The 15,000-nt window shown below is 42.7% G+C and overlaps 1 protein-coding gene across 1 annotated transcript in view; it reads left to right on the forward strand.

Annotated features, from left to right (window-relative positions):
- Positions 1-1,909: 1,909 nt before the first annotated feature.
- Positions 1,910-15,000, forward strand: part of LOC125041939 (vacuolar protein sorting-associated protein 13-like) — a 76,506-nt gene continuing 63,415 nt past the window's right edge. The window contains 1 exon segment of the mRNA XM_047637358.1: positions 1,910-2,101. Within this exon segment, the coding sequence (XP_047493314.1) occupies positions 2,005-2,101 (97 nt within the window). The 5' untranslated portion in view covers positions 1,910-2,004.

The following is a 15,000-nucleotide window of genomic DNA, read 5'->3' on the forward strand; positions in this document are numbered from 1 at the left end:
GTCAGTTATACCTTAGTACTGAGAACACGGGAGGATAGACTGCTTCACTGCGTATTCCGATGCAAGGTAGATTGGTAAGAACATGAAAAGCATACCTTTTGAAGCAAGGCAGATTATTCTAAGCATCAAGAGACCCGTCAAAATAACACCTTTTGAAGCAAGGCAGATTATTCTGAGCATCAAGAGTCCCGTCAAAATAACACCTTTTGAAGCAAGACAGATTCTAAGCATCAAGAGTCCCGTCAAAATAACACCTTTTGAAGCAAGACAGATTCTAAGCATCAAGAGTCCCGTCAAAATAACACCTTTTGAAGCAAGGCAAATTGGTCTGAGCATTTCCTGTTCTAACTAGTCACTATTTTTAACCAAAGTAGATTGGTCCGGATATTGTAAGTCCCACCAAATCATGTTTTTTTTTAATCTCGGTCTCTTGTCGGCCATGCTACCTGCTTAAAAATGCTTAAAGATAAAAGTAAAAGAAAAAAAAAAAAAAAAAAAACCAGTAAAGACGTAGAACCAATTCTGAATGCGGGACAAAGTTATTACTAGGAAAATTACAGCATCCGCTGTTCAAACGTCACTTTTTGTTGTCAAATAGGCAGAAAAACTTACTTTTAGATTACAAAGGTAAACATAATAGGGACCCCGATGCCTATGCACAGACCTTTTTCTAAAAACAGAAACGGCCAAGAATAAAATTACATATTGCTTGAAGAACCAACGACTAAACAGCTTGTGATATGGACAACAGAAATATAAATATTTCCTCAGTATCAACATATCAGTTTCTGCAACCATTAGCAACTGCAGACAATCTTATACGAACGAAACACCTTGACAGTGACATTGCTTTTATATTCGCTATCGCCATCATAACACTAGTTGCAGCATCTACAACATTGTCTTTATTCTTTAATATCACTTAAGGTAAAATATAATGTTTGAAGATCCTCAAGCATTTTCGACAAAGATTCATTCATTCGCGTTATTTGAATTTTCTTTAAAGATTCACTGAAGTGCGATATTTCACTACAGACAGGAACGCCACATGTATGAGATGACTCGGAATTTTTATCAGAAGAGGAAATTCTTGAGTGATTACATCTTCTTTATAGTTTAAACTGATAAGAGTTGCACTCTAGCCATTATGACAAAACTCCAAGTGTTTATATATTGTTTTTTAAACATTTACGAAGTTTATTGTGGGAAAATAATAATATAGTCATATAAACACCTTGCTGAAAGCGCTGTGGTAATTGAACGCACTGCTATGCATAATTCATTTTCTTTTTTTTTTGCATTACAGAATATCCATTGGATATGCAAAGCACGCGACTTAGGGTGGGATATATTTTTATCATGCAGCGGCAGGAGAGACGACATATGTGATGCTATGACGTGAATATAAAGAACAGCAAATATAATGGTGCAGCAGGAATGATAATATAAAAATATTAATATCTTATCGTGTTACTATGTAATAATAAAAAACAAACTTTATTCGTTACCTCTCATTCTGGTTTAAAAAATAACAGCCTGAAAATCCGGACAAAGTTATGGTCATTATCACGATCGTGGGAAGTTGTCCTAATCATGAATGCCAGAATATGATACACATTAGAGTAATATATGCGTTACATAATACGATCGACATGTTTCATGCTCGTACGCTAATATCTCTCAATGTTACCAGAACGAGAGACACACCTTGCGGATCTCGTGTCGCAAAGTAAATCAAGCATTGTACCATGATCTCCGCATGACAAGAGGATCTCCTTAACAAACATATACAAATGATAAATATTTTCGGATCATGAGATTAATGTATCGACTCGATCTCAATGTATTTTATCCCAGGGACTTGTGGCAACATTGCACGGCAGACGACAGAGGATCAGTTGCCCCTCAGACGTCAGAGAGCAAAGGTGTCGCGCTGTCTTGTCTCGTGTTTTCGACAAGAAAAAAAACAATGACAGTCTATTTCCTACTTAGCACAGTGCCACGATGACCGAACGATTAGTGTCCGAGATACTGAATAGGTTTTTAGGAACCTATATCGAGAATTTAGACCCATCGAAGCTCAGGATCAGCATATGGGGTGGTGAGTAGGGTTCGACCCCGTTGTAGTGAACTTGCATTGTGTATCTAATCTTTATTTCCTCGAATTTTGGTTTTATTCTTGGCCGTCAGGGATAGAATTCACTCGGGTTTTTTTCTTATTCGATGGCTATGGACAACCACCCACCACCCAAGAAATTACAAATAGCAGATCCATTGCAGAAGGGAGGAGGGGGAAAGAGCACTGTCTTTAACTATCTTCAACACTTTCTGTAAGGAAATTCGCGTAAATCCAAACACTTGCGGGAAATACGCGGACATTATGGCACAGATCACGAAATACGCAATAGGAAATTAAAAAAAGAAAGAGAAATGAAACTGATACGAGGCAGCTTTGTTTACATCCTGCAGTGCCACCAACGCCAAACGGATTGATACATCATTTCTTTCCTAAATCAATTTTAATATTTCGACCCAAACTAAAACCAATTCCTGACTCGTACCCATCATCTGGAAGACATCTAGGAACCACGAGAACATACTAAAAGAGAATAGAATAATTAAAGAAGACATCGCGAGGGAATTGATAATCAGAAGTACTAGATTGGGGAAGAAAGGCATTGGCAATGATGATCTTGTGACAATCCAGCCAGATCATACACACGTGATGCTCGAGTTGTATGTTGTATGCGATGTATTATTTTGAGGGATGACGTCTGCCTTGTTGTAGTATGCTATAGGTTGCTGTTAGGATTTGTTGTATTTTGTAGTTAATTGTATTATGGTGAGTTGTCTACATGGTTATATTTTGTCTTGTGGTGGACTGTACTGTCTATTTTATTTTGTGGGCTGTATTGTTTACACTGTTGTATTAGATATCCATGTACTGCATAGGACTGGATTTCCCCCCACTCTGTTGTATTGCATTGGGATGTGCTGTCATCTGTTGTATGATGTAATGTGCTGCATCATGTCTAGGCTTATTTCCTACTGTATTGTAGGAAGAAGTGTAATATTGTCTTGTATTGCTATGGGTTCTTAAGATCCTTAGTTCACACACTGAAGCATATGGGAAGTCTACACCTCAGACTAAGCTTGGATCTCTTTTGCTAGATTGTTAATAAGGCTTAATTTAGGGGCTCTAACCACAGCTGGCATTTTGAATAGCCTTCAGCGAAACTTTTACTGCGTGATCTCTTGCATGTGTGTGTGTGTGTGTGTGTGTGTGTGTGTGTGTGTGTGTGTGTGTGTGTGTGTGTGTGTGTGTGTGTGTGTGTGTGTGTGTGTGTGTGTGTGTGTGAGAGAACTCTTCATTACAAGGGAATGTTGAGGAACTGGCCTCATGCAACATTTCATAATGTGCACATAAGTATGAATAAGAAGGACTGTTTTCACTGTGCAAGAGATGTATTGGGTGCATTTCAGTTAAATCTTTATCCGAAGTTATATGATATGTATTTCTGGTGAATATTTGATTGAAATGCAGCAGATGAGCGTGGAGTGTGAAGCTGTTCATTCTTATTTATGTGTTGTTGTTGTTGTTGTTGTTGTTGTTGTGGTTGTTCATTATTCATTAACTTTTGTTGTTAAATTTTTCTCTGTGGTATATCTTGTTTGCTAACTTTGAAGAACATATTTAAAGTCAGTGTTACATGTCCTATATGATCCTGAAATTAAGAAATTGTTTTTTTGTGTGCCAGTAGGATCTTTGTTTCTGTGTTGCATGTATTAGGATTCAAGATAGCATACAAATAGCATACAAATTCGAATTTTTTTAATAGGAATACACATTTGAGTGGGGACTTTAATGATATATTGGACTGTAGCAATTAACTATGATTATGTAGATGAAGCAAACAATTTAATTTGAAGTAATGTTTAAAATGTTTATTGTATGGGAAAAGATTTTAATTTTGACTTTGGTCTTCACTGATTCATATCATTGGCTTATTTGTTACCATGCAAGTTTAAACCCACTTTTTTTCCCCCTTTGGGTAAGGGCTTTAGAAGGTTATCTGCCATATATATTTAGGTGTATTTTTTTTTTTTTAATACTGGGTCTAGCTTCCTGCATCTGCTACTTTACTGCAAACCAACTGTGGTCTGGTTTCCATAATTTATTTAATTTTATTGCAAAGTTTCTTGCATCCAAGCCACTTTTCCTAGTGGCTTGTCAGGATATTTTTTATCCTTTTCACTAATTTGTCTATTTTTGAAAAAGAAATGAAAAAAAAAAAAATTAAGAAGGAACAAAAATATGTGAATGGTTTGTTAAAATTCTATCTACACAATATATATTTTTTTCTCCATATATTTGTTCAGTTTTTTGACAGCCACTTGCTCTATGCATGGTGACATGAAATTACATGTAATTTAGCTGCTAAAGTGGTGTGTGCTGAGTGGCCTTCATTTGCAGGTGTTGCATCATTAATGCTTTTTTTTCCTTTTTCTTTTTAGCACTTGGGTGTGTATGCTTTAAGATATATTTATTTATTTATTTATTATTATTATGATATTTTTTTTTTTTTTTTTTTTAATTCCAGATTTTAGATACATTTTTCCAGTATCATTTTTTTTCCTTTTATAAGAGTTATTGGAGGGAAAGTTTGCACTATATTCCATTGATTATGCTAATCACTTTTCAGGAAGTTTTGAGCTTGGGTAAACCGCTTGTTGCTCTTATAAGCCAGGAGAAAGAAATCTCTTCTTTTTATCTTCGGCATTTTATTCTGTTCAGTTGTACATTTTACTTAAAAAAACATAATATCAAACATTTTCTTTATGTTACTTATTTTTAGAATGAAGGTTACCTTAATGTCAAAGCCCTAGATAGCTTTACCAAATACAGGCTGTTTGTGTTTGAAATGAAATTTAGACTTTGCTGTAACATCAAGTAAATTTATCATGCACAGGCTTATTTTCTTGACTGCAAATAAGGATTGTTATAGGGTATGTGTTAGAAGATACTTTGAACGTATCTTTATAAGCAATTAGGGTTTTATTTCTAAGATTGGATGAGACATTCTCGATACAGTGGAAGTGCTTTCAGAGCGATAGATACTTGATTTAAATGAGAATTTTGCTGTTGTATTTTTTCGATAGCAGTATGGGTTTGGTTTATGGAAGTGATGTGATGAAAAGGATAACAGTGGTAGAGGTGCAGCATATTTGTTTTTGTTTTTTGCTTTTTCTTTTTAGCTAGATGTCTTGGCAGTCATATCTGTAATGTATTAGGCAAGCAAACCAGATGCCAATTCTGTTCAAATGGTCAACTACAATATCTGAGACATGATTCAGTATGAAAAAAAAAAAAGAAAACCTGGAAAAAGATCTCAAAGAGGTGATGGAACAGAACACTATAGTTGAAGTATTGCAGCATTAGTCTCAGATTTCCTGGAGGTTTGGAAAAATGGGAAGGGGTAAGCTTCCTTTAAGTGATAAAGTGAGGTCATAGACATTCTCCATATGGGATATATATATATATAAGGAGCTACGGCATATTATTTAGTGTTGAGGAATTGTTGGGAGTTTCTAAAGGTTGTTTGAGCTAAGTAGTATTCTCAGATTTATATTTATGAAAAAGATGGGTGAAAGTAACATGAACATGAAAGCAGTAGGTGAACAGAGCTAAAGAGGGATACTGTAGTGTCATTGTTTGAACATATAATGCAACTGTTGTCATTATTGTTATCATTGAGTAGTCAGTTGCATTGTAGATAAGAAAAAACAAGGGATTTGTTTATAATCACAAGGAGGAGGTTAGACATAGAAAGCATTCTGGGTTGTAAAACAGTATGGCTGATTACATAGTGCTTTTGTTATAATTTTTCCACTTCTCAAACATAAAAGTTTTGTCCTCATGGTTTCATTTGCACAGATCTTGGAGTTGCACTCTTTGTCGGGTGTTTGGCTTCCAGTTTTTATTTAAATCTATACTGCATTATAGAATATATCAATTGAATTACATAGGCTGGTCTAACATGTTCAGAGAGCAATGATAGCAGATCAGTGCCTGCCAACAAGATAACATTAAAGTGTATAAGTGTCCATTGTCTTCAGAATAAACAAGTGTGGAATTATGCATAAAACATGGTTATGATGTATGAATGATGTGTTAAATGAATTATCCTCTTTTATTCCTTAGTCTGTTTTTGATCCTTCATTTGGTATTTAGTTCCCAAATGTCACGGGGTAAGGCATATGATTGGATGAGATATAATGCCATTGTTCTAGTGATCAGTGTGTAATCACCTTATCAGCAGAGTGATAAGTGATGAAGAGGAAGGATGCGTAGCATTAAATGCCAGGCTCCTGAGTCGCACCGACGAGGGACGGGAGTAATGGGAGTGAGACAACAGATATTGAGGCTGGGAGCATTAAGATTTGACTGAGAGGATTAGGAAGGGACAGGGACAAGACGGGGCAGGGAGGAGAGAAGGAAAAAGGGAAGTGAGAAGGGTGATGGGGAAGAGGGAGAGGAGGGAGAAGATATGGAGAAAGGGAGGGAGAAAGGGTGGGAGAGTGAGAGAGAGAATGGGAGGGAAAAAGGTGATGGGGAGGGAAAAGAGAGAGAGAAAGGGTGGGAGAAGGGGAAGTAGAAGAGAGGGAGGAGGGGAGGGAAAAGTGTGATGGGGAGGGAAAAGAAAAAGAGAAAGGGAAGGTGATGGTGAGGGAGAAGAGAGGTAGCAAGGGTGGGAGGAGGAAAGAGAGAATGAAAGAGAGAAATGAGAATTGGAAGGGGAAGTAGAAGGAGAGGAAGAAGAGAGGGAGAAGGTTAGAGAAAAAGGGTGATGGAGAGGGAGAAGGGGAGAAAGAAGAGAGAGAATGGGAGGGAGAAGAAGAGTCAGAAGGAGAAGTAGAAGGGAAAGAAGAAGAGAAGGGGAGTGAGAAGGGGGGAATGGGAGAAGAGGAGAGAATATTGAAAAATGAATGGAGAGAGAAGGGAAAGGGGAAAGAGAAAGGGGAGGGAGAAGAGAGGGAGAGGGAGAAGTGAAAGGAAATGGAGAGGGAGAAGGAAAAAGAAAAGTGAGGGCGAAGATAGGGAGAAGGGGAGGGAAATAGGAGGAGGAAAGAGGAAGAAATGGAGGGGGAAAAGGGAGAGAGAAAGGGATAAGAGGAAGGTAAATAGGGGGGAGAATAGAAGAGAGTGAGAAGGAGAGAGAGAAAGGGAGGGAGGAAAGGAGGGAGAAGAGAAGAAGGGGAGAGAGAAAGGAAGGGAGAAGAGAGGGAGAAGAGAAGGAGAAGAGAAGGAGAAGAGAGAGATCGGAGGGACAAAAGTGGGAGAAGGAGGAGTAGGAAAGGGATAGGGAGAAAGGGAAAGAAGAGAAGTAGAAGAAGGAGAAGGAGAAGAGAAGGAGAAGGAGAAGGAGAGAAGGAGAAGAAGGAGAGAAGGAGAAGGAGAAGGAGAAGGAGAAGGAGAAGGAGAAGGAGAAGGAGAAGGAGAAGGAGAAGGAGAAGGAGAAGGAGAAGGAGAAGAAGAAGAAGAAGAAGAAGAAGAAGAAGGAGAAGGAGAAGGAGAAGGAGAAGGAGAAGGAGAAGAAGAAGAAGAAGAAGAAGAAGAAGGAGAAGGAGAAGGAGAAGGAGAAGGAGAAGGAGAAGGAGAAGGAGAAGGAGAAGGAGAAGGAGAAGGAGAAGAGCAAGAAGAAGAAGAAGAAGGAGAAGGAGAAGGAGAAGGAGAAGGAGAAGGAGAAGGAGAAGGAGAAGGAGAAGGAGAAGAAGGATGATGATGAGGATGAGGATGAGGATGAGGATGAGGATGAGGGAGAGGGAGAGTAAGAAGAAGAGTAAATGTAAATGGATGTGAGAGAGGGAGTGAGAGGGAGGGTTGGTGAGACCGGTACATGCACGAGTGAAGAAAGGAGCAACAGCACCAAACTTCAACAAAAGCAAGTGATCGCGAGCGGCTGTTTCGCAGAGAGCAGCAGACAAAAGCAGAACGTATAGTAAAACGCCGCGTCACCCATCACGCGCCATGCTTAGAGGGCGGGAAACGTGATGGTACGTGTGGGGAAGAAGATCTGGATTTTGGTGGGGGGGGGGAGTGTTAGGGGGGTAAATGGGAAGAGGGGGAATGAGGGAATAATGGGTAAGGGGGATAACGAAACGATGTAAAGGGGATGATGAATAAATCGTAAAGGGGAGGGGGAGAGAAGAGGGAAAATGGGGGAAGGCGGAAAAAAATATGAGGAGGATGAGGAGGAGGGAGGGAGGGAGGGAGGGAGGGGAGGGAGGGAGGGAGGGAGGGAGGGAGGGAGGGAGGGAGGGAGGGAGGGAGGGAGGGTGGGTGGGTAGGAGGATGAGGAGGGAGGGAAGGAAAGGAAGGAGGGAGGGAGGGAGGAGGGAGGGAGGGAGGGAGGGAGGGAGGGAGGGAGGGAGGGAGGGAGGGAGGGAGGGAGGGAGGGAGGGAGGGAGGGAGGGAGGGAGAAGGAGGGTTGGTGAGAGCGGTGCATGCACGAGTGAAAAGAGGAGCAGCAGCTCCAGGGAGGGAGGGAGGGAGGGTAGGAGGATGAGGATGGAGGGAGGGTGGTAAGAGAATGAAGAGGGAGGGAGGGCAGGAAGGAAAGGAAGAGAAGTGAGGGAGGGAGGGTAAGAGGCTGAGGAGGGAGGAAGGGGATTGGGTTATCCTTACGGGAAAGGTGAGGGAAGGAAGGGAAGGGGGTGGGGGGGTTGAGGGGAATTATTATCGTCCCCAACTTCGGCGCTGTGACATCTAACGGCACCTGGCAAAAGTAGAGTCTCTGCAGATACGAGTTTTTAACTTTTTTTTTTTTTTGTTAATCCCCGAATCTTATTTTTTTCTAGTTATTTTTTTTTTTACGAGTGTCGATAATATTGCGTGTAGAAATAAAATAACAATAACTGCAACATCAGTGACAACAGAAGCAACACAAATAACAACAATAACTAAAATAACAACAAAAATAACAACAAATCATAACCCAAAAATACAACAGATAATTTCTTCCAAATCATAGTAGAGGGAGAAGGCGAAGGGGAGGAAGAAAACGAAAAGAAGAAGAAAGGGAGAAGAGAGAGAGAGAGAGAGAGAGAGAGAGAGAGAGAGAGAGAGAGAGAGAGAGAGAGAGAGAGAGAGAGAGAGAGAGAGAGAGAGAAGGAAAACAAACTAAAAAATAATAAATAAAATGCATGACTGAGTTTGACCGACATTTAAAAAAAAAAAATCTTTTGGGAGTAATGAGAAGGAATAAAAGAAAGAAAGAAAGAAAGAAAAAAAAAACGAAACATAAAATAGACCAATGACGAAGCATGGGAAGCAGGACAGGACTAAGGCTGATGCCCCAACAACACTAATAAGGATGACAAAGCGACCATGGCTGTAATCTCATTGTGTTTCTGGAACCGTACAACAACAACAGTAACAACAACAAAAACAACAACAACAAAAACAACAACAAACAACAACAGTAACAACAACAACAGTAGCAGCAGCAACAGCAACAACAAAAACAACAACAACAAAAACAACAACAACAACAACGGCAGCAGCAACAACAACATCTACATCAAGAATAAATGTAACAACAGCAACAATAATACCAATAACAACAACAACAACAAAAGTAACAGTAACAGCAACAAGCAGCAGTGAAAACGATGGTAATAAAAGTAACAGTAACAACAACAACTGTAAGAACGAGATAAAACGTCAAACAAACAGTTGTTACCTCCGAACGAACCATAAACAAGAAACAAAATTGAAAAAGAGAAGAGAATAAGAAAGGAAAGCAGAAAGGAGAAGAAGAAGAAAAAGAAAAAAAGAAAAGAAAAGGAAGAAGAAGAAAAGGAAGAAGAAGAAAAAGAAAAGAAAAGAAAAGACAAGAAAAGAAAAGAAGATAAAGAAAAAAAGAAGAAAAAGAAGAAAAAAGAAGGATAAAGGAGGAGGAGGAGGAACAGCAAACTCTCCCTGTTCTTTTGAATAGCCGGAGTGTCCGCTTAAAGATTCCAATGGAGGAAGTTCTGCCCCGTGTGCGTGCGTGCGTGCGTGCGTGCGTGCGTGTGTGCATGGCTGGATGGATGAGTTCGTCCTCGCGTGGATTCGTTTGTTCGTGCGTGCGTGCGTGTGTGAGTGCTTGCGACTGTGCTTGCTGGAACTGTCAATGGCTGACCCGCAGAGGGCGTCGTTAGCGAGGTCTTGTTACCGGCGGCGTTTGTGAATTGCGGTCGTGGGCCATCCTGGTCTTCATCCTCGTGTTCGTTTTCATCTTCATCTTTATCTTCATCTTTATCTTTTATCTTTTATCTTTATCTTCATATCCTTGTCTGTGTTTGTGTATATGTACTGTCTTCGTCATCATCATCATCATCGTCATTTTCACGATCATCTTCATCTTCATCTTCATTTTCATCGTCATCTTCATCATCATCTTCACCTTCGTTTCCATCTTCGTCTGTCCTCGAATGGCATTTTCAGTAGCAGCATGAGTCGCAGGCAAAGGAGCAGCAGCATTTGCAAGATTATCATTAGGAGCAGCACTGGCAACCAAAGTAATGATGGAAGGCCATTCGCCATCACCTTTGTCGTTCTTATTGGCATAGCATCCCGATAGAAGTCACTGCGGTGATACTGATGGCGAAGGTGCTCTTGGAAAAGCACACGCACACGCACACGCACACGCACACGCACACGCACATGTACACGCACACGCACACGCACGACATGACACGCACACGCACACGCACATGCACACGCACTCGCACACGCACACGCACACGCACACTCACACGCACTCGCACACGCACACGCACTCGCACACGCACACGCACTCGCACACGCACACGCACTCGCACACGCACACGCACACGCACACGCACTCGCACACGCACACGCACACGCACACGCACTCGCACACGCACACGCACACGCACTCGCACACGCACACGCACTCGCACACGCACACGCACTCGCACACGCACACGCACACGCACTCGCACACGCACACGCACTCGCACACGCACACGCACACGCACACGCACACGCACTCGCACACGCACACGCACACGCACACGCACACGCACACGCACACGCACACGCACACGCACTCGCACACGCACACGCACACGCACACGCACTCGCACACGCACACGCACTCGCACACGCACACGCACTCGCACACGCACACGCACTCGCACACGCACACGCACTCGCACACGCACACGCACTCGCACACGCACACGCACTCGCACACGCACACGCACTCGCACACGCACACGCACTCGCACACGCACACGCACACGCACTCGCACACGCACACGCACTCGCACACGCACACGCACTCGCACACGCACACGCACTCGCACACGCACACGCACTCGCACACGCACACGCACTCGCACACGCACACGCACACGCACTCGCACACGCACACGCACTCGCACACGCACACGCACTCGCACACGCACACGCACACGCACTCGCACACGCACACGCACTCGCACACGCACACGCACTCGCACACGCACACGCACTCGCACACGCACACGCACTCGCACACGCACACGCACTCGCACACGCACACGCACTCGCACACGCACACGCACACGCACACGCACACGCACACGCACACGCACTCGCACACGCACACGCACACGCACACGCACACGCACACGCACACGCACACGCACACGCACACGCACACGCACACGCACACGCACACGCACACGCACTCGCACACGCACACGCACTCGCACACGCACACGCACTCGCACACGCACACGCACACGCACACGCACACGCACACGCACACGCACACGCACACGCACACGCACACGCACACGCACACGCACACGCACACGCACACGCACACGCACACGCACACGCACACGCACACGCACACGCACACGCACACGCACACGCACACGCACACGCACACGCACACGCACACGCACTCGCACACGCACACGCACACGCACTCGCACACGCACACGCACTCGCACACGCACACGCACACGCACACGCACACGCACTCGCACACGCACACGCACTCGCACACGCACACGCACTCGCACACGCACACGCACTCGCACACGCACACGCACACGCACTCGCACACGCACACGCACACGCACTCGCACACGCACACGCACACGCACACGCACTCGCACACGCACACGCACTCGCACACGCACACGCACACGCACTCGCACACGCACACGCACTCGCACACGCACACGCACACGCACACGCACTCGCACACGCACACGCACACGCACACGCACTCGCACACGCACACGCACACGCACACGCACTCGCACACGCACACGCACTCGCACACGCACACGCACACGCACACGCACACGCACTCGCACACGCACACGCACTCGCACACGCACACGCACACGCACACGCACACGCACACGCACTCGCACACGCACACGCACACGCACACGCACACGCACACGCACACGCACACGCACACGCACTCGCACACGCACACGCACTCGCACACGCACACGCACACGCACTCGCACACGCACACGCACACGCACACGCACACGCACACGCACTCGCACACGCACACGCACTCGCACACGCACACGCACTCGCACACGCACACGCACACGCACTCGCACACGCACACGCACACGCACTCGCACACGCACACGCACTCGCACACGCACACGCACACGCACTCGCACACGCACACGTCTCGATAAAGGGTTGGTGACTTTGTCTAGGGATGTCATTCAATATGTTGATATGAATGTTTGTCTCTCTATTCATATGAATGTTTGTCTGTCTGTTAATGTGAATGTTTGTCTGTCTGTTAATGTGAATGTTTCTATTTCAGTTAATATGAATGCTTGTCTGTCTGTTAATGTGAATGTTTGTCTGTCTGTTAATGTGAATGTTTGTCTGTCTGTTAATGTGAATGTTTGTCTGTGTTAATGTGAATGTTTGTCTGTCTGTTAATGTGAATGTTTGTCTGTCTGTTAATGTGAATGTTTCTATTTCAGTTAATATGAATGTTTGTCTGTCTGTTAATGTGAATGTTTGTCTGTCTGTTAATGTGAATGTTTGTCTGTCTGTTAATGTGAATGTTTGTCTGTCTGTTAATGTGAATGCTTGTGTGTCTGTTAATGTGAATGTTTCTATTTCAGTTAATATGAATGCTTGTCTGTCTGTTAATGTGAATGTTTGTCTGTCTGTTAATGTGAATGTTTGTCTGTCTGTTAATGTGAATGTTTCTATTTCAGTTAATATGAATGCTTGTCTGTCTGCTAATGTGAATGTTTGTCTGTCTGTTAATGTGAATGTTTGTCTGTTAATGTGAATGTTTGTCTGTGTTAATGTGAATGTTTGTCTGTCTGTTAATGTGAATGTTTGTCTGTCTGTTAATGTGAATGTTTCTATTTTAGTTAATATGAATGCTTGTCTGTCTGTTAATGTGAATGTTTGTCTGTCTGTTAATGTGAATGATTGTCTGTCTGTTAATGTGAATGTTTGTCTGTCTGTTAATGTGAATGTTTGTCTGTCTGTTAATGTGAATGTTTGTCTGTCTGTTAATGTGAATGTTTGTCTGTCTGTTAATGTGAATGCTTGTGTGTCTGTTAATGTGAATGTTTCTATTTCAGTTAATATGAATGCTTGTCTGTCTGTTAATGTGAATGTTTGTCTGTCTGTTAATGTGAATGTTTGTCTGTCTGTTAATGTGAATGTTTGTCTGTCTGTTAATGTGAATGTTTCTATTTCAGTTAATATGAATGCTTGTCTGTCTGCTAATGTGAATGTTTGTCTGTCTGTTAATGTGAATGTTTGTCTGTCTGTTAATGTGAATGTTTGTCTGTGTTAATGTGAATGTTTGTCTGTCTGTTAATGTGAATGTTTGTCTGTCTGTTAATGTGAATGTTTCTATTTCAGTTAATATGAATGCTTGTCTGTCTGTTAATGTGAATGTTTGTCTGTCTGTTAATGTGAATGTTTGTCTGTTAATGTGAATGTTTGTCTGTCTATTAATGTGAATGTTTATCTGTCTGTTAATGTTAATGTTTCTATTTCAGTTAATATGAATGCTTGTCTGTCTGTTAATGTGAATGTTTGTCTGTTAATGTGAATGTTTGTCTGTCTGTTAATGTGAATGTTTGTCTGTCTGTTAATGTGAATGTTTCTATTTCAGTTAATATGAATGCTTGTCTGTCTGTTAATGTGAATATTTGTCTGTGTGTTAATACGAAAGTTTGTCTCTGTTAATATGAATGCTTGTCAGTCAGTTGATATGAATGTTTACATGTGTGTCAGAATCTCAGATTGTCCATCATTATGAATGTCAGTCTGTCAGGAAGCGTGAATGCCAGTTTATCAGTGTAAATGCCTTTGAGTGCGAATGCCCCAGTATCATTGTGAATGTCTGTTCGTATGTATGTTTTCCTTTTCATATTTGTGTACAGGTTACTGCGTTTGTGTTCATGGTTGTTAGGCTGTCAGTGTTGACTCCCTCAGTATGAATGTCTGTCTGTCTGGGTGAGTGTCAGTCAGTCATTTTTTCTTTCTCGCTGTTCCCTCATTACCTCTCGCTGTGGCATCTCTACGCGTCGAGTTTCGTTTTTAATCATGTTTTTCCGATCATATTTATGCTTTAAATCTACATGTTTATACAATCTGTTTTGATGATCATTCATTCATGGGCTATTTATTTTTGTAGTAGAATATTCGTGTGGTTTTATGTGGTCATTTTTGGGTCATTAACAGGTGTTGCATTAATGTCATGGCTAGTGCACGTGTACTTTACAGTACTGATCGTATGGGTAATGACACGCAGTAGTTCTTAAATCGACTGCATTTGGGCGTGGCCAATCTGAACAATACTATTCAACATGTTCAGTTAACGACGCGATGATTAATATGTTCCATCACAACGCTACGTAATTTTGACGGGAGATGCGGCAATCGCGGGTTTAAGAGGGAGTCTTGTGTGACATATGCGC

This window comes from Penaeus chinensis, chromosome 31 (genome assembly GCF_019202785.1).
Source record: "Penaeus chinensis breed Huanghai No. 1 chromosome 31, ASM1920278v2, whole genome shotgun sequence".
Classification (NCBI taxonomy): domain Eukaryota; kingdom Metazoa; phylum Arthropoda; class Malacostraca; order Decapoda; family Penaeidae; genus Penaeus; species Penaeus chinensis.